This window comes from Pseudonaja textilis, chromosome 2, assembly GCF_049901715.1.
Source record: "Pseudonaja textilis isolate UNSWEBS1 chromosome 2, rPseTex1.2, whole genome shotgun sequence".
NCBI lineage: Eukaryota > Metazoa > Chordata > Lepidosauria > Squamata > Elapidae > Pseudonaja > Pseudonaja textilis.
The window spans coordinates 191,868,325-191,891,107 of record NC_141991.1 but is presented as its reverse complement, the minus strand read 5'-3'; the positions used below and the strand labels follow the sequence as shown (position 1 = coordinate 191,891,107).

The following is a 22,783-nucleotide window of genomic DNA, read 5'->3' as shown; positions in this document are numbered from 1 at the left end:
GAGGAATTCTGGGAGTTGAAGTCCACAAGTCTTAAAGAGCCCAAGGTTGGAGAGCCCTGCTTCAGAGCATCCTTTCCTCTCACACCCAAAATCATTTCCCTCCCATTTCTTGTCGGTCCAGCTCCACGGCGAAAGGAGAAGGCGGTCCTTCCTCGACGGGTTCGCCGCGCTCCGCCTCGCCGAGGCCTCTGACCCGGATGCGCTTTGCTTTTCCTCGGCCTTCCTATGCGGGACGGCGGCAGGAGCAGCAGCAGCAGCGAGGGCGCTGCTACCGGTCGTAAGCTACGGTGGCAGCAGCCCGAAGATGGCCGAGTCCCCGGAGGAGGTGGCCGTGCTGGTGCAGCGGGTGGTGAAGGACATCAACAGCGCCTTCAAGCGCAACCCGCACATGTGAGTGAAAGGAGGCCTCGCCGAAGGGACGCGGGGACGGCGCCGTCTCGCCCCGCGGCTGCCTTTTTTTTTTCTCGCCTTGAGGAGGCGGAGGCGGCTGCAGCCCCCTTGCCCCCCTCTCTCTCTCTGTCCTCGTCGGGGGAGGGTTTGCGCGGCTCTCGGCTGGGTTGTCCGGGCGGGTGACAAGGAGACGAGGCCGGGTTAACAAAACAAAGCAAAACACCACCTCAGTGATTCTCCCTTTCGTCGAGAGGAGCCGAGTCTGAACTTCCAACCGCTGGACGAGAGAGGAGGAACTTCAGAGTAAAGGCTGGAGGAGGTGGAGGGCGAGCTTTGAAGTTCCCGGGGATGGTCCGTTTGCGGGATGGCACCCGTGGCCTTTGCATGGGTTTAGAGGCGAAGGCGTGTTCAGCAGAAGGGCCCGAGGGGGACATTCGGGTCTGCCGGAGAGGAAAAGTTGAACGTGGAGAAATCGGTCGAATTGGTTACTGGCTAACTTTGAAAGTTTTGCGCGTCTACTCGGTTTAGCGAGGCGAGATAACGTGCTTTTTTTTTGATTTTCCGAGTGGCGGTAAGCTTTCCGTTTGCAAGCTACTTCGTCTTGAACTCTAACCCAAACCCTATTTTTAAACACCGCTGTGTCGATCTAGTTTTGCAATAGCCCGCGCTAATTGGGAGTTGATGTTCGCCCAGCGCTTTCAGGCCATTTCTTTAATTTCTTTAGTTTCTTAAAGAAATTGAGAGATTAGGATGAAAGTGAAGAGGAAGAAGCTGCATGAAGACTAGTTCAGAGTTTTCCCCTGGAGTGGGATGTTCCAAAATACTCCAGGTTTGTGGGTGGTGCATGCATTTTTCTGAGAACATGCCTTCCAGAACAGGATGCAGTTTGCGTCCGTAGCAATAAGACCATCGTCCTGTTTTAAAATACAGTGCACATGTTTGGAAATGCACGTATTGCCACTCAGATTGACCTGTTCCAGGTGAAAAATTATTCAGGTAACAAAGAGCTCTGTTTGGATATGCTTAAAATAATGATATATTGTTAGTGAAAATATCTTGCTGATGTGTGCTGGCTCACAGGTCAAAATTTTAAAGGTTATATTCCTTTACACACCCCACCTCGTTTTTGCTGTTTTTAGTTCTTGAATTCTATCAACTGCCTGGAGAAATAATTTTCTTGGCAATATTTTTTTGGAAATGGTTTGCCTGTTTTCTAGGACTCAAAATTCCCCAGCCAACCTTGGCATTTACCTCAATTATACATTTCCTTCCCCATTGATCTCCTTTAATGTTGCAAAATATAGTAGATATTCCAGTCCTTTATCTTCTTGCCCAAAGTATAGGACTGTCTGTTCTGATCATCCATTTGTGGGAGTAGTCAGTCTTTTTGGGCCAGGATCATTTTATCGATTCTCCTTGCAATCCACAACACTTGCAGTGATGTTTCTCTAGATCAAGATTCAGAGAAGTACACACTTTTTTTTCTGGTTCTTTTATCTTCAGTTTTCACAGCTATCTTTTAACACTAGACAAGCTTCTACTATAACTATTCCAATGTTTGTTTTCATCAGAATATCCATATCCTTTATATATTTGTCTAAGTTTACCATTGCCTTCTTCTCCAGATTTACTCTCTTCTCCAGGACACTATTCAATTTTATCTCTTTGGGGATGAAGAAAACAAAACCATCTATATTGTCTTCACTTCTTCACTGTCAACTGTGAGTTCACTGAGCATGATAGTTGACATTACTTTTGGCTTTTTAATATTAACATGGGTTTTTCAGTTTCCATTTTTGTTTCACACTGCTATGCTGAGCTCTTTCACGTAACTCTTCTTTACATTCAGCTAATATTGCCCGAATATTTCATATTGATAAACGGTGAAAACCAGTTTCTCCAGATTTCCTTTTTACAGTACTGTAGCATCTTGCTTGTTTCACTGTACTTCTGAAAAATAATAAGGTCTTCTGTCATTTTCATTAGCCTTATCACATTCATTTTCTAGCATAATCTGGACAGTTAAAAGGCCTGACTCCAGTCAGTGAAGCCAACGTGAATCTCCTGAAATTATTTTATCCTCTCCATTAACCCTAGTTTGTTATTAGAGCTTATAATGCTACTTCCGTTAGAAAGTATCTGCATTTATATGCTTCTCTACAATAAGAAAGTTAAATAATGTCAGTCTCTTATTTCCCTCTGCCTTTTCTGAAACTTTTCTGTTCATTTGGCACTTGTCTGCATGCATAGTAATTGTATATTCTTCTTTAAAAAGTTATTAACCAATCTTTCTTTGCATGAGTTGATTCCTGAACATAGTCTTTCTTTACAAATGCAAAAAGACTTTGCAGTGCTGTTTGTACAGGATTTGGGTATAGTCTTCCATTTTTCTTTTAAACTTGTTTGGCTCTATTAGATCTCTTCCATGTTTACTCTTATTATGCCCTACTTTAATTGTCCATTGCGGGTGGTTTTTCTGATCTTTTTTCCCACTTTTTGTTGTTATTGATTTAATCCCTTCCTGCTTGATTCTGAAAATCTGCTTTTATTCATTACTTAAATAGTCTTACTGCCCAAAATTTTCATTTTCCATCTGGTCACTTTTACCATTTGGGAGTTTTTCCTGCTTTATTTTTCAGTGTCTTATACTTTTAATGTAAATCTTCAGGTTCTTTTTCATACAGGAAGTATATTAAGTATGTTCCTCACATTGAGTTTATATTCTGACAGCCCACTACAGTAACTTCAACCATATCAATACAGTTTTATATGGGGTAATAAAGAACTGCTTGTTATTGCCTCCTTTTGGATTGAGGTTGCTCTGTAAACAATAATTAAGTAAACATATTTAAATAAATTATATCCAGAAGCATTTCTAATCAGAAAGAAAAATGTTTCCAGTATATGAAGCAATGGACAATATTTTTTTCTTAGTATGTGGAATATATATGTGTGTATTGAACTTTCATCCATACATCCTATCATAGTATTCCCAATTAGAATATGTTATGCAGAGAAGAGGAACAGAGCAAGAAATGACATACCAAAGTTAATTAAAGAGACATGAGATTAAAAAAAGAAAGAACTATAATTTCTCCACACCTTTGTATCTTGGCAAATCATCCTTGCTTAAAGAACAACTCCCCCACCCCATCTGATTCACCTAATCTTGTGAATCTTTCCCTTCGTCTTACCATTCAGTCTTCCTTAATACATTAATTCCTTATTTATCTATATGACCAACCTACCTCAATATGTTTCTTTCCATACTGGATATTCAATACTGTATTCAGTTCATATTCATTCAGCATCCATTCATTTTTACCACTCTTTTCAGTAATGTACTCCTTCTGTAGTCAGTTGTATTTTTCTTTTGATGTAGGTGATCCTTTTCCTTGTTTAAGTGTATAAGCTTCCTTTTAGGTGGAAGTATACAATTGTTTTCACTTGTTTCAATATGCATTTAGTATAAACTTTCTACAAAATTTCCTCCCTGTATAAGAAAATAACATCCATCTTTCTTCATTTTCATCATGTTTACATGCAGCCTTGCAGTTCTTTTATAATATGAGCTTTTAGCATTTCTCTCTGCTGGCAGTGCCTTATTAAGTCCATTTCACCAACTTCTAAAACAAAATTGTTTTGCATTTTTACTGTCTCTTTTAATCTTATCTGTTGCTTACTCTCTCTGACTATATTCTTAGTAATTATGTCTTTCTTTGTTGCATATTATACAATATCTTTCCATATGTTTTTGTAGCAATCAACTTCATAATTCTATCAGACATTTCACATCTGTAGACAATTAAAACTCTCATGTGTTTTGAATCAATGTAACTAAAATCTGCTAACTTAAAAAATATATATCAGGATCCATTTTTCCTGTGGACTTGTAATTTCCACTATATTCAGACCAGTTTTGTTTGAAAGTTGTGACCATTGCAGAATGCCAATGATTTCTGCCAATTTTCATAAGGAAAATCATTGGGGGGAACCTGTCAGGAAGTCAAAAGTTCCTGCTTCTACTGTTTTTCCCTCCTGCTTGTGGTTATTCTATTTCTTATTTCTTTAAGAAAGTAAATATTGATTTATTATTGAAATTTACTTTCCACTGCAATTGTTTTTCTATTTATTTATGATTCATACTTTTTGTAAATGATCATGGACCATCCAGCACTGAGATTAAAAAATTTGTATGGTTAACCTAAAGTGTAATGTTCGGTCTGGTCCCATCAAAGTACACTACCTTTCTCTCAAAGGATGACCCAACAGGTTCAGGATTGTCTGGTACTTCCCATTAACATCGTCTCCTCAGTTCTAGGCTATAGTGTCAAGGTTTTTTCTTTCTTTTCTTTTTTCTTTTGATATCCCTCTTTTGGTTGTTTTAAAGCTTGGTTTTGTCATCAGGCATTAGAACCTGGATTTGTGGTAAAGCTAAACAATGTGTTGATTATTTTTAATGGGTTTTCATACATCTCAGTTGTGGATTGTGTTGGATGGATTTTTTAAAACGTTCGAATACTTATCGGGTTTTGCATTTTGCTTTTTTATACTTTTTTTAAATTGTTCTGAGCTGCTCAGAATCACGTAGTTGCGAAGGGCAGCTATATACATTGAAATAATAAATGTCTTGTGGATAAGCTGATCCTTAAATGTTTAACCAATATATGGAAAATGGGCTTCCCTGGATAACCCAATCTTGACATTTTTGTATGTTTTAATTTTCACAATTGGCTTATGCATGGGTGGCACATTTTTCATGCTGTTGTGTTTAAAAATTCTTGAGTTGTTGTATCTGCAGTTATTGTATCTGTGGGTGGGCTTATACGAAAGAGTATACAGGCTATATAGGTAGTTTTAGTTTACTTTATTGTCATTGCACCTCATACAATTAAATTAGATACCATCTTCACTGTACATTATGACTATGAAAATAAACACAAATGCACATCCTTCACATTCTATACATTGAATTGAAAACCCCTGATATTGCATTAATATTGCACTATACAGTAGAATTCAATAGAATTACTGCCCTGGGATAGAAGCTGTTTTTCAGCCTATTTGTCCTTTTTTTATTATCTTGTACTGTCTGCCAAATGATAATAGTTCAAAAAAAAGGGTGCGCAGGATGAGATGAAGGAACAATTCAGCCTACATAGTATCTTCTAGGTTCATCCATGGATAAATCAAACCCAACTCTGGGGTGTATTTTGCCACCTAAAACTCTCACGAGTATATAATGAAATATCAGATTCCCCTTTGATAATTTATCGAGTGAGTCTCAATAAATAGTTTACCATAAGGAGAATATGAGGATAAAATGAGTTAGAAATGATACATGCCAGGTGATTTTTGAAAGGTTAGAATAAAAATAAATGTAATTAAAAATATCTGCTATGTAGTTATGATTTTTTTATTCCTAAGCAGAATTTTCAAATTCTGCATGTTTAAATTGTCAATTTCCTTTTGAAATGAAGTAATCAAAAGAATCAAATAATGGCAATTAAACCACATATAGTCTGAGAAATTTCCATGAGTAATGAACAGGATAATGGGCTTTGTCATAATGCTACAGAAAACACTGAAATTAGTTATCGGGACGTAAATGCTGTTTATTCAGTGAGAATACTTGAAAATAGAAATGCCTAGACTTTACAAAATGGGTTAGTAGTCTGTATTCATTTCTCACCTGCCAATTTTATGCAGTTTTAGGGGAAATTTTTTTTTTCTGGTATAGTCATATTCTCTTTCCCAGGCATATTTAGAATACAATAAAGCTTTTTTATTACTGTATTTACAACATTTTAGAGCTTCCATTAAATATATATATACAATTACAGCTTTATGATCCTCTGAGCACTTGCCATAAAACTATCCTGAAAAATCAACATATATAAGATAGTGCTATTAATTACATAAAAAGAAACATTTAAATTGGTTCATTGGAAGGAAAACAAATTATGTAGGCAGAATAAAGTGGATAGAGCCATGGGTAGCATTAGCATTAGATCCTGCCATGTTATGTAGCACATCGGGCAACAAGGGATCTCCAGTATTTTTGGTCTTGGTGAATACTACAGCGTCTTTTCATATATTAACTTTAGAATCTTCAAGTCTTCCATGAACATTCTTCACTGTGTATTTCAAGATGTCCTCTTGGTGGTCATTTGGCATCTGGGGTTGGGGATCCATATCATTGTCATCTTTTGAGATTCTAGGCTTAGGGTTAGAAGAATATGACCTGCAAGTTGGAATCTTCTGTGCGCGACAATGTTATTTGGTCTGCAGGAGAAACTCTTTTGGAGCACTTCTTCATTAATAAGTTAGTAGGCTAGTGGTTAATGCAAAAAATGGCAAATCTGATGAAAGGAAGGTATAGTTAATCTAATTTTTGTTATTATTTTAAGAGATGAAATTGGATTAATCCCGTGCCCCGAAGCCAGATATAATCGAAGCCCAATAGTTCTGGTTGAAAATAAACTTGGAGTGGAAAGCTGGTGTGTCAAATTTCTTTTGCCTTATGTTCATAACAAGCTTCTTCACTACAAACTAAGAAAGCAGTGGTTCAACAAAGAAGGTAAGTCACTCCATAAAGTACAAAATATTGCTGTCATGAAAGCTTTTTCTAGCTCATTGTCATGTCACCCATTCCTTCTTGTAAAAATAACCTAATCATTCCCAGCTATCCTCAGGGGAATCTTTCTGAATTCTCAACAAATTTGCAATTGAAAGCATGATTGCATGATTAATATTGTACATAGTTGTACCCTTTTTATATGCTAAAAAGAATCAGTGGAATAATCAGTGGCCTTTTAGCATAGTATTCACTCATCAATACTCCAGGTTATACTTGGTGTACATGATTGCCAGAAACATAGCACTGCAGCTGAAGAAATAAGGAATGATCTTGTAAAGCAACTAGAGTTTTAATATTTTGAAAATTGTTTTGAAAATTGGCAAGGCAGGCACCTAAAGCATTTGCCATTAACCACTTGCAGGCATTCCTTGACTTTCAACCATTTGTTTAATGACCAGAGGTACAATGGCATTGAAAAAGGTGGTTTATAACCAGTCTTCACCCTTAGAACTGTTGCAGCATCCCCATAGTCCTATGATCAAAATTTGGGCACTTGGCGGTTGATACGGTTGCTGTGTTCCAGGGACATGTGCCTAACTACCCTTTCCACCACCATCCCTGGAAAGGAGACTGGAGTGAAAATAGTACATAATGATTGGGTCCAGCAGTAGTGTTTTGGGAGGCTGTACTACATCCTCCTTCATAGCTGATGGGACTACCTCTCCCGTAGAGGAGAGCATATGCATCCCATTACAGATCACCTCCTGGGCAGCCTGAACATATCCAGGCCTTCCTACTTTAAAGAGCTTTGTTTATTGACTAGCCTTTTCAAGAGACAAACAATACATTTCTTGGAATTCTAGTTCCTTTTAGGGTTTCATGTCAAGACAGATTATTTTTTTACTCTGTTTTTTTACTCAGTCAGAATAAAATAAGAGTCCTTTGTTTTAACAGTTCTTCATTGGACCCATTTCTCAAGAGCACAACATAATACGGATGATATGTTTCTAGGCCAGTCCATAGTGAAAGTGAAAGGGATTTAATCAAGCTTCTCAGCTTGAGATGAAGAAGGCCACTTGTCTAGAGAGGGGGAAGGAGAAGTTTGAAGCGAATAGATGCTTCCCAAAAGAATTTCAACTGATTTATATGAACCATTCATAGCAGTAGAGGATCGTTATGCTTTATGTGAACAGCCACCCTCTCTCTCAAGGGTTTTTTTTCCCCTACCGAATTAAAATACAGTATTCCCAGAGGATAAAGACAATTTGGGAATAGCCACTGTTTTACCACATTAGAAGCAAGGGAAGGTAAAATTGGAAAATCCAACCCGCCCATTTCAAGGAAAAGAAAATAAACCTCTGAGTTCCCATCTCTCGTTTTCATTTCTACTGTCAGCAAGAAAGTGATAATAATGATGTCTAAGGGACAGACTTGCTTTGTAATGCCTACTTTGTTGCTGAAAACATTTGTCATCCCAGTTGGCAAGAGTGTGGAAGCCTTGGCCAATAAAGAATAAAGAAATGGCCTAAATGATAGTCTCTTTCCTAAATCTCCTCTCCCCCTCCATAGAGCCACCCCCAAAGTTATCAAGCAGAGCTGCAGAGAGGAAGGAACATTTCTTTCTTTTTAATGCAAATTGAGAAAACTGAGACCTGATTGTTAGCCTTGATTTTAATAATACTTTAAACAGATTTAATTTTATATTGACTTTAATCTATTTAAATAGAGATGCTAGTAAACTTTATAAATACAGATGTATCACTATTTTTATTGCTTGTTGCATTTTATCTTGATTGTGCTGATTAAATCGAAAGTGTGCTATATTATCCCATCTTGTAGTATTGTAAGATAACATGCTGTTCCTGCTGTGATATATACAGGCTTCATGGGCCAATCAAAATATATTGTATTAATATTTTTCAGAGAAATTGTTACTGTATTTAGGAGGGTACAAAGGTCATGCATCCAATGAGTAAGGAACTATTTAGAAAAAAATAATGAATTCAAACATGTAATGTAATTTATATAATAAATTCTCTGGCAGGGCTCCCCAACCTCCAGGCCATGGCCCACTTGAGCCTTTTGGAGCCGGACCACAGAATTGGTGGGCAATCATGCATGTGCATTCCCAGTTGCAGGAGCAGCTGGCACCACATGCATGTGTGTTCCATTTGCGTGAGCTGTAGATACACATGTCTGCTGGTTGTGCAAATGGACCTATGCATGCTTGCCTGCCACATGCGGGGGGCCATCCCCTCTTCCCTCCCTCCATTCCACAAAGCTGAAAAGGTTGGGGAACTCTGTGGGGGTCTAACTTTTGGTGTAATCTATATATTTATCTTGACATATTTATTTGTTGCACCAAATAATCATTGGACAAATTGCACGCATTAATGTAATAAAAACAGAATGGATGTTGTATTTTTTCCAGTACTATAAATTCCTTGTTGACATTTATGATAAGAAACTAAATTAAAATCATAAAGACCCCCTGTGGTTTTGCTCAAATCTTGCCTGACTGTATGAACACATAATCTAACTTTCCTTAAAAATCTAAGAGTAAGCCATAAATAGACCTGTGAAGATTACGCTTAGAAACCCAACTGACTGATTCTTGGGAAGATGAAATGAAATAGAAATGCTTTACTGAAGAATTGCCTGTAGAAATTTATTTGTTTATATAAATTTCCTTTGGCTGTATATCTTCTGATAAGAAACATCATTTCTTTGAAGTTATCTGCTGCAATATCATTTCACAACTATACGTTGTTTTCTTATCAGTTCTCACAATTTCAAATTGCAATGAAGCCGTAGTTATATATGAAATTACTCAAAAGGTCATATATATATATGTATATATGTATGTATGCATATACATATATATATATAACTCAAAGAGGGTAGATGTTTCCATTATAAAATAAAATCTTTCTTTTTTAACACAATTTTCTCTTGTTTTTGCTATTGCATCCCTAACATGCTGTGTATTTTTCCATAACATGTAACCTCTAAACAGCATTTTGTTTGTTTGTTTTCTTTTGTCACTTTCTATATCGCCAGTGTCCTTCCCTTGTCTGTTCTGTACATCCTGCTTTCTCTCTTAAACTGTTGCCAGTAGAGTCTTCACGCAGTGCCATCTTTCTTTTTCTTCCTATTTCTTTCTTTCTTTCTTTCTTTCTTTCTTTCTTTCTTTCTTTTTCTCTTTTAGTTTGCTGTTTTCATAGTGTACTTGCATCCCAAAGGCATTGAGTTCTATAATACAATAAAAGCTCTTTACATGGTGAGGAAGATTTTAAGTTTCATCTGAACAAGAATAATATTTTCACTCTTTCTTTTTAATGTGATTTTGATGGACTTTGGCTCTTTTTATGTGAAATTGATTAATTGCATTATTTATTGTGTTGCTAACATGTCTGATGTTTCTACTTTCTATCAGAACATAAGAGCCTTTAATCTCCCAAATATTGCCGAACTCTTAACTCCTAGTATCATTAGCCATTTCAGATGTTTTGATACAGAATATTTGGTACGTAATTTGGGATAAATGTTCCAAATCTCATACAATTTCAAAGGGTTTGAAAGAAGGGATAAGAATCTCATCAACATTACACAAACACAAATAACAGAGAAAAAAATCACGTATAAAGTATAAGGCTAAAAAAAATTGCCCCATAAATGTATGTATGCCTTTTCATAAAATATTTATTCCTCTTTATCTCTATTTAGAATTGATAGATATCACATGTACCTTGTTGTTGCTGAACCCAGATTTCACTACAGCATGGAATGTAAGGTAAGATTAGTAAATACAAATTTAAAGACTTCTGCTGATAGCCTCATGTTTTAGGGTATGATTTCATGGATTCCATTCTTCTCTAAGTTCACACAAGGCTGCTTTTGAGTAACCATATACGTTATGTATTACAGAAAATCTTATTTCATGTATAATGATTTTTAAATCAGTACCTCTGTTCAGGGGTGGGATTCGACCTGTTTGGACCTGTTTGGGCGAACCAGATATTAAATTGTGCAATATTGTATTTTATTAATCAACAATTGTAAAGAGCCTTTTGAATATAGAACTCTCAAAGCAATATGCAAAGCAAATTGTCAGCCCTGCTAGATAGGCCAGACTGGGAAATAACTGCACTGGAAGGCCAAAAATACTGTGATTGAGATGAGCTATAACAACAAAATCTTGCAAGTCTGATTATGCTTACCTTGTAGTCCTCCTTCTTAAACTTTGGTGAATTTGAGAGACATCTGCCTGAGTAATTTCCAAATGCTGCCTCCTTGTCCTCATGCATATACATATTTATAAATCCTCACCTTTTTTAGAAACCTATTATGTAAAACTGATGATGTTCAATTGTACATGGATACTGCGGGTCAAACTAGATATGATATAGTTTGGAAGATATAAACCTAGGGCTAAAAGTCTCAATAAATAAAAACAAGCTCGAGCTTAATCCTAGCAAATTGGAGTTATTGTTTCTTCAAAAATATCTTGGTTCTGAGGTGATGCTTGTATTAGGATTGCAATCCCTCTGTAAGAGTAGGTTCTGTTGGACCCATGTCTCCTACAATAGCAGGTTGGGAAGCCTTGGACCAGCTAAGCCTTGTGTGCCAGTTGTTGCCCTTTTTGGATCAAGATGCCATAGGTCAATGATTTTTGTCTTTATGACCCACAAGATAAGATTATCATTAGGATGCTCTACATGGAGCTGTTAAAAATGACTTTGGAAGCTATAGATAGTACAAAAGGTAGCAGCCAAGTAGCTACCCTAAAATGTTTTATATCTCCAGTATAAATAAAAACCTAACATCTATCTTTTCAAATATATTTTTGGGGATTCCAATACACCCTAAATATAACTTTTTCATGAATCAATCTTGGTCTCAAATCTGTAGATACCATTTTAACAGTTTTAAGAACGTGAATTAATGGGACTTACAAGAAATCCCAGTTCTTCAGGCCATGTTTTGAGATATCCTAGAATTGTCCACTTTTAAATTATTCTTGAGTTTTTGATAGAGATACATTAAAGGTCGGGAAGAGATGCTGAATAATCTGTCCAGTGAAAGATGAACACAGGCATGAAGGCAGAACACAATAATTATGAATAAAAAGATTGAATCTGAATCCTGCAACATTGGCTTTTGCTATTTGTAATAAAATAATTCAGTGATGGATTAAATATATGCTTTCTCACTAAGTCTTCAGATTTGATCTGTAATCACTACTTTAAATTCTGATCACCACTGTGAAGATAGACCCTGCATTTTTCATTCACCTTCCAAGAGGTTATTAAGATTCATTCTTGCTGTATTATAGTTTATTTTCATATGCTAATTAAGACTAATACAAGAGTTAAATTGTGTTTAGGGGTAATCATTTGTATGAAAAATGGGGGAAATAATCAGAACTTCCATATTATAAATCATTCAGTTTCATGTTCTACTGAAATAGATTGATAGAATATATTGTAAAAATGTCATTTTTGCATCTTAATTTAATTTTAGTTTTGTAATTTTGATGTGTCAGTTTTTAAATAATTTGTAAATAGTGATTAATGTTATTTACATAAGCCTGAATTATTTATTAATCTACCTGAAAAATTGCATATCAGAAATTGTACTCTGTTGTGAATGCACATTGGAGGTTATATGCCAGTTGTCAGCCGTAGATGCGCCCTCTTGCTAATGTATTGCATGAATGCTACTTAGCCCGCTTCATTTATTTCTATATTTTAATACATGGAAGAGTATAGAAAATAATGATACCTGAAGCAGCTCTAATTAGGAGACCGGTGATTAGTGAAAAGAATAAGAGAGCATTGAGAGATCAATGGAAGAGGTTTCCATTAATTTAATTTATTCCATTTGCTTATATCTAGAGTCGATGTTGTCTTGCTATACAGTAGGTATCACCATACCTGTCTTAATATCCTCTTGTATTATTACTTCATAGATTTTTTTAATCCTGTTCAGAGAAATGCCATCTGGGTACTAGAGGACTGTGGGAAAAGATTGGTTGTCTATGCTGTTGCCTTTGAGAGGATTGTGTTACCTACTTGGATTTAACATGGTGTTTGGGTTGATTTTTGAGGCTTCGTAAAAGTAAAGAATCTCTTTTTATACCCTTGTGGCAGATGGCATGGTTTAATATTGCAACAGCAAAGGATGGTGTTTCCACATTTGAATCCACTTATGCTTCTTGAAAATGGAAGATGATGCAAATAACCATTGCATCATATTGTCCGAAACTGCAAAAATAATGCAAGTAGGACAGAAGAAGAGACGTCACTCCCTGCCACATCCTTCACTGAGGATTTTACCCAAGATGTACCTCTTTCCAAATGTTAATGCTAATAATTGAAAGAAAGGAATTTGAGGATGATATCCTACTCTTCTTCTGATTAGAGTTCTTACAGGAAAGCTGTTGGTTATCTTGTTACCTTTCCCCATTAAAGGGGAAGGATAGAAGCATAAAGATTTTATCTTTATGGGAGACAGCTAGCCGTGCTGAAGAGAGGGCATGGCCATGGGCTGAAAATGGGGGTCATAGGATCAACTTTGGGGGACACCTTTTGTGATCTTCTGACAAGCAAAGTCAACGGAAAAGCCAGATTCACTTAACAACTGTATTACTAACTTAACAGCTGAAGTAATTCATTTAACAACTGTGGTAAAAAAAAAAGGTTATAAAATGGTGCAAAACTCACTTAACTATCTCACTTAACAACAGAAATTATGATCATAAGTTGAGGACTCCCTGTATATTGTTATGAAGCACTTCTTGCATATTAATTGCAATTTTCATCTTGAAATCTGTGTGTGTGTGTTCAATTCAATTATTAGAAAAACATAATTTAGTATTTAGACACACACAATTACTACATTCTTATATGGAGGAGACTCCCTTCCGGGTGTCCAGGGGGTCGGAACAATGAATCTGGCTAATGGCTTGGCAGCACAGGATATGTCCTCCTGGCCATCTTCCTAATCTGACAATGACTCTTCAGGCCAGGCCAGGGCACATGGTTGTGAAGTTTTAATATTATAAATCTGATGTTTCTTACTAATGTTTAAATAGGTACACGGTGGGTATCATGTATCATTACTTTTATTAGGAAGCAAGTGCTTGGCAAATTATCTTTGGTAGCTATGTCTTTGTTTTTTGTTTCAGAAAAGAATTGATATTGTCTGGCACTTTAAACCCCATTAAAGACTTACATCTTGGGAAATTAGCACTAACTAAGTTTCCAAAAAGTCCAGAAACATGGATTCATAGGTTTGTGGTTTTACTTCTTTATATTGAAATACACATTTGTTTACCTCTGTGAGATCAGTGGTAGATGTCATCTGAGAAAAAAGGAAAGCATTAGGCAGATCTTTGCTTTGCTGTAGAGTATTTGAGTGTGTGTTTGTGTGTGCACATGAGCATTTGCCCCAAAACAAATTCCTTGTGTGTCCAATCACACTTGGCCAATAAAAAATTCTACTCTATCCTATTCTATGCATACACATATACATATTTCCATTGTGTACATATTTCTGAATTGTTTGTAGCTATCCAATAAATTAATCTTGTAATCATAGCTAAAAAAACAAAATTCTCAAAAACAAATTCTGAATTTTAAAGTAGGAAAAAAAGTCAAAGCAGGAAAGTATAAAGAAGTAGTAAGTTATATCAGTTTGTTTAATATTATAAAAAAAAAAGGATGAAAAATATATCTTAGGTTAGAAATTTAGAATTGTTTTACTTCCATTGTATACAAGAATTGTTAACCTGTATGTAGCTCCTTTGTTAATCCTTTTAAATGAATAGTAAAATAAAGCAGGAAGCCATAAGTAACCATCATAGCTGAACCAGGAAAAACCTAGCATTTTGTATATATAGTTTTAAATATTTGCTCTGCATTTGAAATAAATTTAAAACAAAGGAGTTTATACATCTGTATGTGGTTTGCTAAAATCATGATATCCTAATCTTGGGGCTGAATATGTGTATGGTCAGTATTCAGGACTTATTTATCAGTTTTTAAGGGACTTATTGCGATAAAACAGGAAGTTATTGGTTGGAACTATTAACAAAATAATTTCATTATCTTAGATAATGTTTTATAGTATAATGGAACTTCTTTTCAAATTTTTATTTTTGTTATTGAGAAATTTTATATGGTCGCCTGACTAACTCATGGTGACTCTGGGTTTGGGAGGAATATAAATATCCTTATGTGCTGTATTAAGAACTCATTTAATGACATAATAAATAAAAATGTTTTCATTAAATTGGCTTTCACACTTTCAATTCTGCACAATCAGACGATGGGTTCTGCAACATTTACTCCAGGAAAACTCCTTGCCCACTCTTGTGACTAAAGGGAACTTAGAAGCATTACCCACAGAAAAAATACAGCGGCTGGTGAAAGAAGAAATGGATGTTTGTTGTGACGCTGCTGGACGATATCCAAGTAATTATAATGCCTGGTCCCATCGTATCTGGGTGTTACAGAATTTGGCAAAGCTCAATACAAAGGTATGGATGCAATAGAAGTTCTATAAATGTTTGTTTGCACATTTCTTGAAAATGTTTGCACTGAATTCAATTAAGTATGACTAATAAGTATTTGGGGCAGTAAGAAAATAATAAAAAGAATTGAGCTAATTCATGCAAAAAAATAGATTAGAGCTGAAGTCACCTGGCGTTCTGACCTCCTTTGACGGAAATCAGTAGAAAAGCAAAATAGGATGAAAACGAAGGCTTCTATGAAAATGGCAGGGCTTTTCGCCATTCTTGTTTGAGCCTGGAAGTTAAGCAAACCTGGTTAGTCCTAGATTTTGTGGTTCTCTACCTTTTCTTCACCATGGACCCCCTTTAAATATTTTTTTGCTGCTACAGATCATAGCCCTAGACCCCAAGACTTAATTCAAGTTTTAAATCATAACATTTCTTCAAGACTTTGTAGACCCCCTGTGATCGCATCACAGTTACCCAGCAGTCCATGGACCACAGGTTGAGAACCACTGGGATTAGGGAATTCCGAGGCTTTAAGATAAACTGAGTTGAAAAATTCCAGAAGAAATTACTTTTGTGAAGTTGCCCTCTCTATGTCACAAAATGACAGATTTGTGAATGAAATAACTAGGGGTCAAGCTCAACATGAGGGCATATTTATCGTTACCAGTTTTTGTTCAGCAGATATTTAAATGCCATTTATTTTCATATCTATGATCTTAAATTTAAATATGAGAACCAATTTGATGAAGTGGTTAAATCACCAGGTTAGAAACCAAAAGATCATGAGTTCTATGGTCCCACTTTAAGGCACAAAGCCAGCTGGGTGACCTTGGGCATCCATTGTCTTTCAAACCACTTCCAAAAATCTTGCCAAGAAAACCTCAGGGACTAGTCTAGGCGTCAACATTGACTCAAAGGTATAAAAAGTAGAGGGAGAAGTATATGTCAAAACAATGTATCATAAAAATGCAAATTATAAATATATATCAGTATAATTTCAAAGAGATCATGTACTTTAGAAACACCATAGTATAATTTATGGGTGCCTTTCAGATTATCTAAGCTTATCCTGGTTTAATGGATTAGCATGACATTAAACAACTGGAATCTTGCTCACAAATTTTCAAAATACATTATTAACAAAAACAGAAATGCCTATTACAAAACAGCTGATTCCTCCCTTTTGAGAGTTATTCAGAGTGTCCTCTAAAGCAGCGGTCGCCAACTGGTGGGCCGCAAGAAAATTTTGGTGGGCTGCAGAGAAATCTCACCCCCAGAACACCCCCACAAAGCAATTAATCCAGGCTGCTCAGAAACACAAGGCTGCGCCGCCCACATGGCCCGCAGGAACCCTCCCTGCCCACCACTGAATGATTCTGTGAGCAACTCAATCTGCCTGCTTTGCCTGATTTTGAGTAAAAGTTGCTGGTTTTTTTAAATAAAAAATTCAATATTTACATGCATGGTGTGTTGTGAGTTAATTTTGTGAGTTTGCTTGCAAGCAAATTTTATGTGACAGACTGAGCTAGCCAATAGCAGATAGATAGATCTCTGAATGAATCTGTGATTCTGCGAGCAACTTAATCTGCCTGCTTTGCCTGATTGTGGGTAAAAGACGCTCTTTTTTATAAAAAAATCAATATTTATATAAATATTTATAATATTTACATACAAGCCATGCCCAGCCTGTCACATGACCACCAAGCCACACCCACAAATTAGGCTACGCCCAAAGAACTGGTTAGTGGTCCCTGGGATCTAAAATTATGAGTTTGGTGGTCCCTGAGGTCCAAAAGGTTGGCGACCCCTGCTCTAAAGTGAATTCTTTGAGCCAATTGGAATTTGTCACATCAGTCTTAATATCTGAAAGTAAAATATTCTTTCCATATTTAATAATCAGCCAGATGTTTAGACTGGATTTAGCATTTTTGTCTACCTAAGGAGTCCTATCCAAGGATCTGGGATGGGTAGATGTTGCATTTCGTATAATAACAAAAATGTAATCCCATAACAGTGGGATAAAATGGGAGCCCTAGATAGGGTAGGGAGTTAGTTCTAATAAAGTACAGTAGGGATATATATGGAAGTAGTGCTGGTTAAGGATTGAGTGCATGTATGTGCAACTTTTAGGGATTATTGCCAGTTATGATGAAGAAACATGACGGTGATAGGGAAATTCTTCTGTATGCCAGAAAAAATTGATACACCAGCATTGGTTAAGGAGAAGGAAGTAAGAAGCAACCCACATCAATTGGTTTTCTTCCTTCCTCTTAGGCTAATTCAGATTTCTCATTGCTCACCTTTCCCAAATAATTAAATACGTTTGGATAGCATTTGTGTAAATTTTGCTTTTGTTTTTAATTTGGCTGTGTTTTGTTTTCCATGTTTGGTGTGTATCATACACTTCTTGCAATAAATCCACAGAAGTCCATATTTTAGAGTACATTGTCATAAAGAAAAATCTGAAGCTGATTAGTGTTTATGTTGAATACTTCATTCTGTTTATGTTTTTAATCCTCAGATTCTTCTTGATGAACTTTCTTCCACTAAACACTGGGTCTCCATACATGTTTCCGACCATAGTGGATTCCACTACCGTCAGTTTCTATTAAAATCTTTGATAGTCAGAACTGGGACTGATTGTATTATAAAGTTATTTGATCACCCAGCCAATCAACAAACATCCTGTTTTCCAAAAGATGAAGCAGATGAAGATGCAGAAGCTTTTTGCATGGAAAAGCAACTGCCAGATCACTCGTTGTATCTGAAAGAGGAAATAGAGCTCTGCACTGATTTAATTAACACTTATCCAGGACATGAAACATTGTGGTATCACAGGTAAGAATATTTAAAGAACAGAAGATTGAAAGGGACGATTACCCCATTCAAATCTGATGCACTTTTTTCCAAGTCAGGTTTCCCTTTCTGGTGTCTTGTGAATTCCCCCTCTAAATTCCCAAGCCTCTAGAACAAGTTTGTTGAGGATGTATGAAGAATACAGTAGTAATGGGAATATGATCCATCAGCAAGGTAAATTCTGCTGACAGATGGACAAAAGTATACAAATATTGTTTCTTTTTCAGGGAATTCACGGAGTGTTTAGCTATAGTATTCAGACATTTACAAAATGTAGGTTATGTTTGATTGGAGCTTCGTCCTTCAAACTGTCTGTTATGCTCTGTATTTTGAAGAGGGACAGAACGTGTTAAAAGACATAGAAGTTTGATTTCCATATGTCTTTTTGTTCTTTACAGACGTCAAGTCTTCTACCTTCAACACCACTTAAAGAAGTGTCCAATTCCAAACATCTGGTCATCAACTTCAAACAATAGTGATGGAACAGTTAATAATTCACTTCCCCATGTTACAACTGGCCATACCACACAAGACATGGATGTTGACAGCTTAACGGAATGCAACAAACAAGGCTACAGTCAAGAAACCAAGCGCCTGAAGCGTGCTCCTATGCAGGACTGTATCAACGTGGAAGAAGAATATAAGTTCATTGATCACGTTTTGTCTACGTGTAAGGAGGAGGATCAGGCAAGGTTTGCAAGTTCATATAGAAAATGGCTAGTTTCTTTTCTAGGCCAGTGAAGATCTTTTAAAACTCTTTAGGGTCTTTGTTTAGTGCAATATCTTCTTTACAGACAGGTGTACTTAGGACCCCTGGCACTTTTCACCCTTCTGTTATTCCTGCCACTGCTAAACTTAATTTGCTGATGTTGGGTTTAGTTCTATTTATATTTTTAAAAGCCACTTTGTTAATTTTTATGGATCTTTGTAGGATAGCCCCACCTAAAAAGGAACTGTTTGGTGTTAATATAAATTAAGTGCAAATTTTAAAGTCACTAATATAACTGGAGTAATAGGAAAACAGAAAGATAGATCTACTGGTGAACAATGATTTCATTCCTAAATACCTCATCCATAATAAATGCACCTATTCAAAGTCATTGGTCAGTGAAAACAGTGGAAAATCGTTCAGCATGACAATGTCAAAATGGTTTTGAGTACGAGTCTTCATTTTATAATTGCATTGCATCACTACTCTTCTGAACTCTTTTTATTTCACATTTGAATTGCTCTGATAATCTTACAGTCCGATGACTTTTTATTTTTATTATAGTGAAAGTGGGATATGGTTATGTGAAATAGTTTTGTAAAAAAAAAAAAGTCCTAAACTAAAACTAACTAGTTCAATATAAGAACTTTGGTATTTAGGGTTTTTTCTGGCTTTTGTGAATTTGGAGGCTTTCATGAATTTGAAGGTTGGAAGATATGGAAATGTAAGATGATGACCAAGGAACAAACTTCTATCTAATCAGATCCCTACCTGCAATTTTCCTTGGCACATGCAGATTTTTTTCATTCCTAAAATATACAGTGTTTCATACTTTTTATTGTAAGCAATGATATAAATGATAGATACAGGATATGATAAACAATGCTGACCATCAATGTTATCTTTGTAATGATGTTTCACTTACTGGACAATCTACCATGCACTGGGACTTATTCATCTTTCATTTAATGCAACAGGACCATACATGGCTCCTTTGCAAGACACATTTAAACCTCTTGAGAAAGTACAGTGCTCAACAAAATGATTTGCTTGTTTTGAGTTTTCTTCAGGTTATCCACGTAAATGCGGACAGAAAAGAAGAAAATGCAGAGGCAGGAGTAAGCAGGTTGTTTATGATGGGGAAGACAATTTCTTTTGTGCTTCAGCTGGACTGAGTTTGTGAAGGCTTTCAAAGAAACGAATGAAATATGACTTGAAATCCATTTTTGCTTTATTTGTAGTTTTAAGTTGAAATTCAAGTTAGATTTGCTGCAGTAACATAGAGGCAACTGTAGCTATTCAATTTAGCTGCCCTTTTATTATAGAATAAGGTCAAATTCTATATTTAAATTTGCATTTGTACCTCCCACGGAAAGCACATGGGGTTTTTAACGTAATAAAACCAAATTCCAAGTCTGAAATTAAATTGCAAAGTATTTCTGTATTTTAACCGTTGCTTTATAGCTTGCAAAAACAGGATATGTTTGGAGGGTTTATAGAAATATAACCAGAATGACTGAAGAAAAGTATAATTTTAAAATTAAGAGAAATAACAGATGAACAATTCCATTAGAAATGGAAGAACAAAAAGGAACCTGCCTTTTACAGCCCTAACTGCATAATATTAAAGGCTTCTTGCAAGCAAACTGGAAGTTAAATAAATGAGCATAGCAAGCATATTTTCTGAAACATGGGGTTGTCTAGAAATACAAATTGACACAGAAACATGACAGGCAACTCTAAATGCTGTACGTGATATTTAGAGTATAGATGAAAACTTCTGAAGTTGGATTAATTGAGAATCCATTTGTGAACACTAATTTGACTAGTTCCTTTGAAGTCTCCAAATAGGAAAAATAGCATACAAGAATCACATATATTTAACTATGCCTCTGGGCACTAGTGCTTATTACCATACATTAAAGGCACGTAGCAGAGCTCTGCACTACTAAATAGCAATATATTAAGCATTTAGCATGTCAGAAGTCAAAATACTGAGACCTAATAACTCAGCCATGACACTAGTGAGGAAACACCTGACTACCTTATCCAATATCAAGTGTTTCTTCATAAAATTTGTTAATTGTATCAATATAAGCACATTATAAGCACTACAGAGTATCATTCATGGGTGTTCTTAAGAATTCAGGAAATGTTACAATGCAATCCTAGTTGGTTCTGAAAATGAGGCACAAAGTGCCTCCACTGGAAGGATCCTAGAGGATTCGTTATTTTATTAACCTCACATCCTAAGTTTTGTTGATCTGCTAATAAGCCAACAAAATAGTATAGTAGAGTAATTGAAATTTGGCTTAGAATGAACTGAAAAAAGAAAAAGTTAAGCTGTTCCACATTCACTCCTATGTCATGGACAATACTGACCTCAACTTATTACAAATAATCTGAGTTCAGTAGAACTCTAAACAAATAATCTAATTCTCCCCTATTCACACTTACATATTTAAAGGTTAACACCCCTATCCCAATGACAGGGTGTTAACATACACACAGTTTAACCAATCTGTTCAGCTCATTAGTCTATTTTGCTCACTTGTAATTGACTGCTCCTTTGCTGTTTGCTAGATTGCATCACATTTGAACCGGTACATTTTTACTTTTCCTTATATAATTGATAGCCTTATGCTATCTTTTTCTTAAATGTAAACTGCAACTGTGTTTGTAGATATCACGGGGTAGTTCAAAAATGAAAATCTCTTAAAAAAGGGAGTATCCAACAACAAGGAAGTCATCTTAAAGAGAAAATAGTGCCAACTTAGTAAACTTAAGTAGTACCACGTAATAAAGAGAGCAAATTGGGTGAGCTAAAGTTCCATCTTCCAGCTAGAGGTTTCTTTTCAGCCTTCCAATCAGCAAATGGTGAAATGTGCTGACTAATCTGCAGTCCCAAAACCGTCTTTCCCAGCCTACTGTTCGCCTCTGGCTTCTTCCTCTTGCTGCTGCTTCTTTCTTTGCTTTCCAACTTTTAAATCCACATACAAATCTTCCAAAGTCCAATATAATGCTCAATTTATCTTCTCCCCAATATTAAGTAGATGTAATAGTCATGTTGTGCTCAGACCTGAGGATTCATAAGACTCAATCAATGTTAATATTCTTTCACCTCCATCGCCTCCCTCTTCTCAAATAGAGTCAAAAAGAAAGGTCCAAGAATCAAATAAAGCCCCTCACCAGTTCTTGATCTCCAATCTTCAGGTTTTAGCAATCTCCCTCTTTCCCCAAAGCTTCCCCCTCACAGAGTAAAATTTTCCCAATTGCTTTTCTGGCCGCTCTCCGCCCGACTTCCAAGAGGTGCTTATCACAACCAGGAGAGAAGAATTTATGCTATCATTCTTCTGTCATTCTACTCCCTTCAGACTTCAAAGAATCCAAGATATAAACCGTTTCTCTGTTCCTGTTACTCGATCTCATGAGGCTGTCACTGCTTTGCTTATTCACTCAAGTGGCAGACCGGATTGGAAGCTGCCATAAAATGACAGCTTACTCTTTAGCGCCGAGCTTGGGAGCTTCCCTCTTCACTGTCGGGGAGTTGCCTTCCCCCCTCTGCAGCTCGAGGATCTCCACGTTGACACGAACCTCTCCGGGGTTCATGTATCCCTGGGGGATTGCTCTTGACGCCAGAAAAGGTGTTCGAAGCCTGCACCAGACTTCTTCACCTCCGTTCTCCTGTCCTGCCACTCCAGTTCTCGGGGTAGTTCAAAAATGA

At 36.3% G+C, this 22,783-nt stretch overlaps 1 protein-coding gene across 2 annotated transcripts; it reads left to right on the top strand.

The window, feature by feature from the left end:
* On the top strand, window positions 1–20,002 carry PTAR1 (protein prenyltransferase alpha subunit repeat containing 1). 2 transcript variants are annotated; one of them, XM_087926722.1, is made up of 8 exons: window positions 135–390; window positions 2,016–2,111; window positions 6,801–6,970; window positions 10,697–10,763; window positions 14,160–14,264; window positions 15,299–15,512; window positions 18,016–18,332; window positions 18,749–20,002. In XM_087926722.1, exons 1-8 carry the CDS (start codon window positions 305–307, stop codon window positions 19,089–19,091), a joined length of 1,398 nt encoding a protein of 465 aa, XP_087782848.1. In that variant the 5' UTR covers window positions 135–304; the 3' UTR covers window positions 19,092–20,002. The 2 variants fall into 2 exon arrangements, with proteins under 2 accessions (XP_026559571.2, XP_087782848.1); XM_026703786.2 differs by lacking the exon at window positions 2,016–2,111 and having other exon boundaries at window positions 1–390.
* Window positions 20,003–22,783: the final 2,781 nt, after the last annotated feature.

Bases quoted from the DNA above. Each gene is read 5' to 3' on its own strand.
- PTAR1 (XM_087926722.1), top strand. From the start codon at position 305: ATGGCCGAGTCCCCGGAGGAGGTGGCCGTGCTGGTGCAGCGGGTGGTG. The intron at 2,112-6,800 runs GTGAGTTCACTG...TATTATTTTAAG, and splicing joins TCACTTCTTCACTGTCAACT to AGATGAAATTGGATTAATCC. The intron at 14,265-15,298 runs GTTTGTGGTTTT...CTGCACAATCAG, and splicing joins CCAGAAACATGGATTCATAG to ACGATGGGTTCTGCAACATT.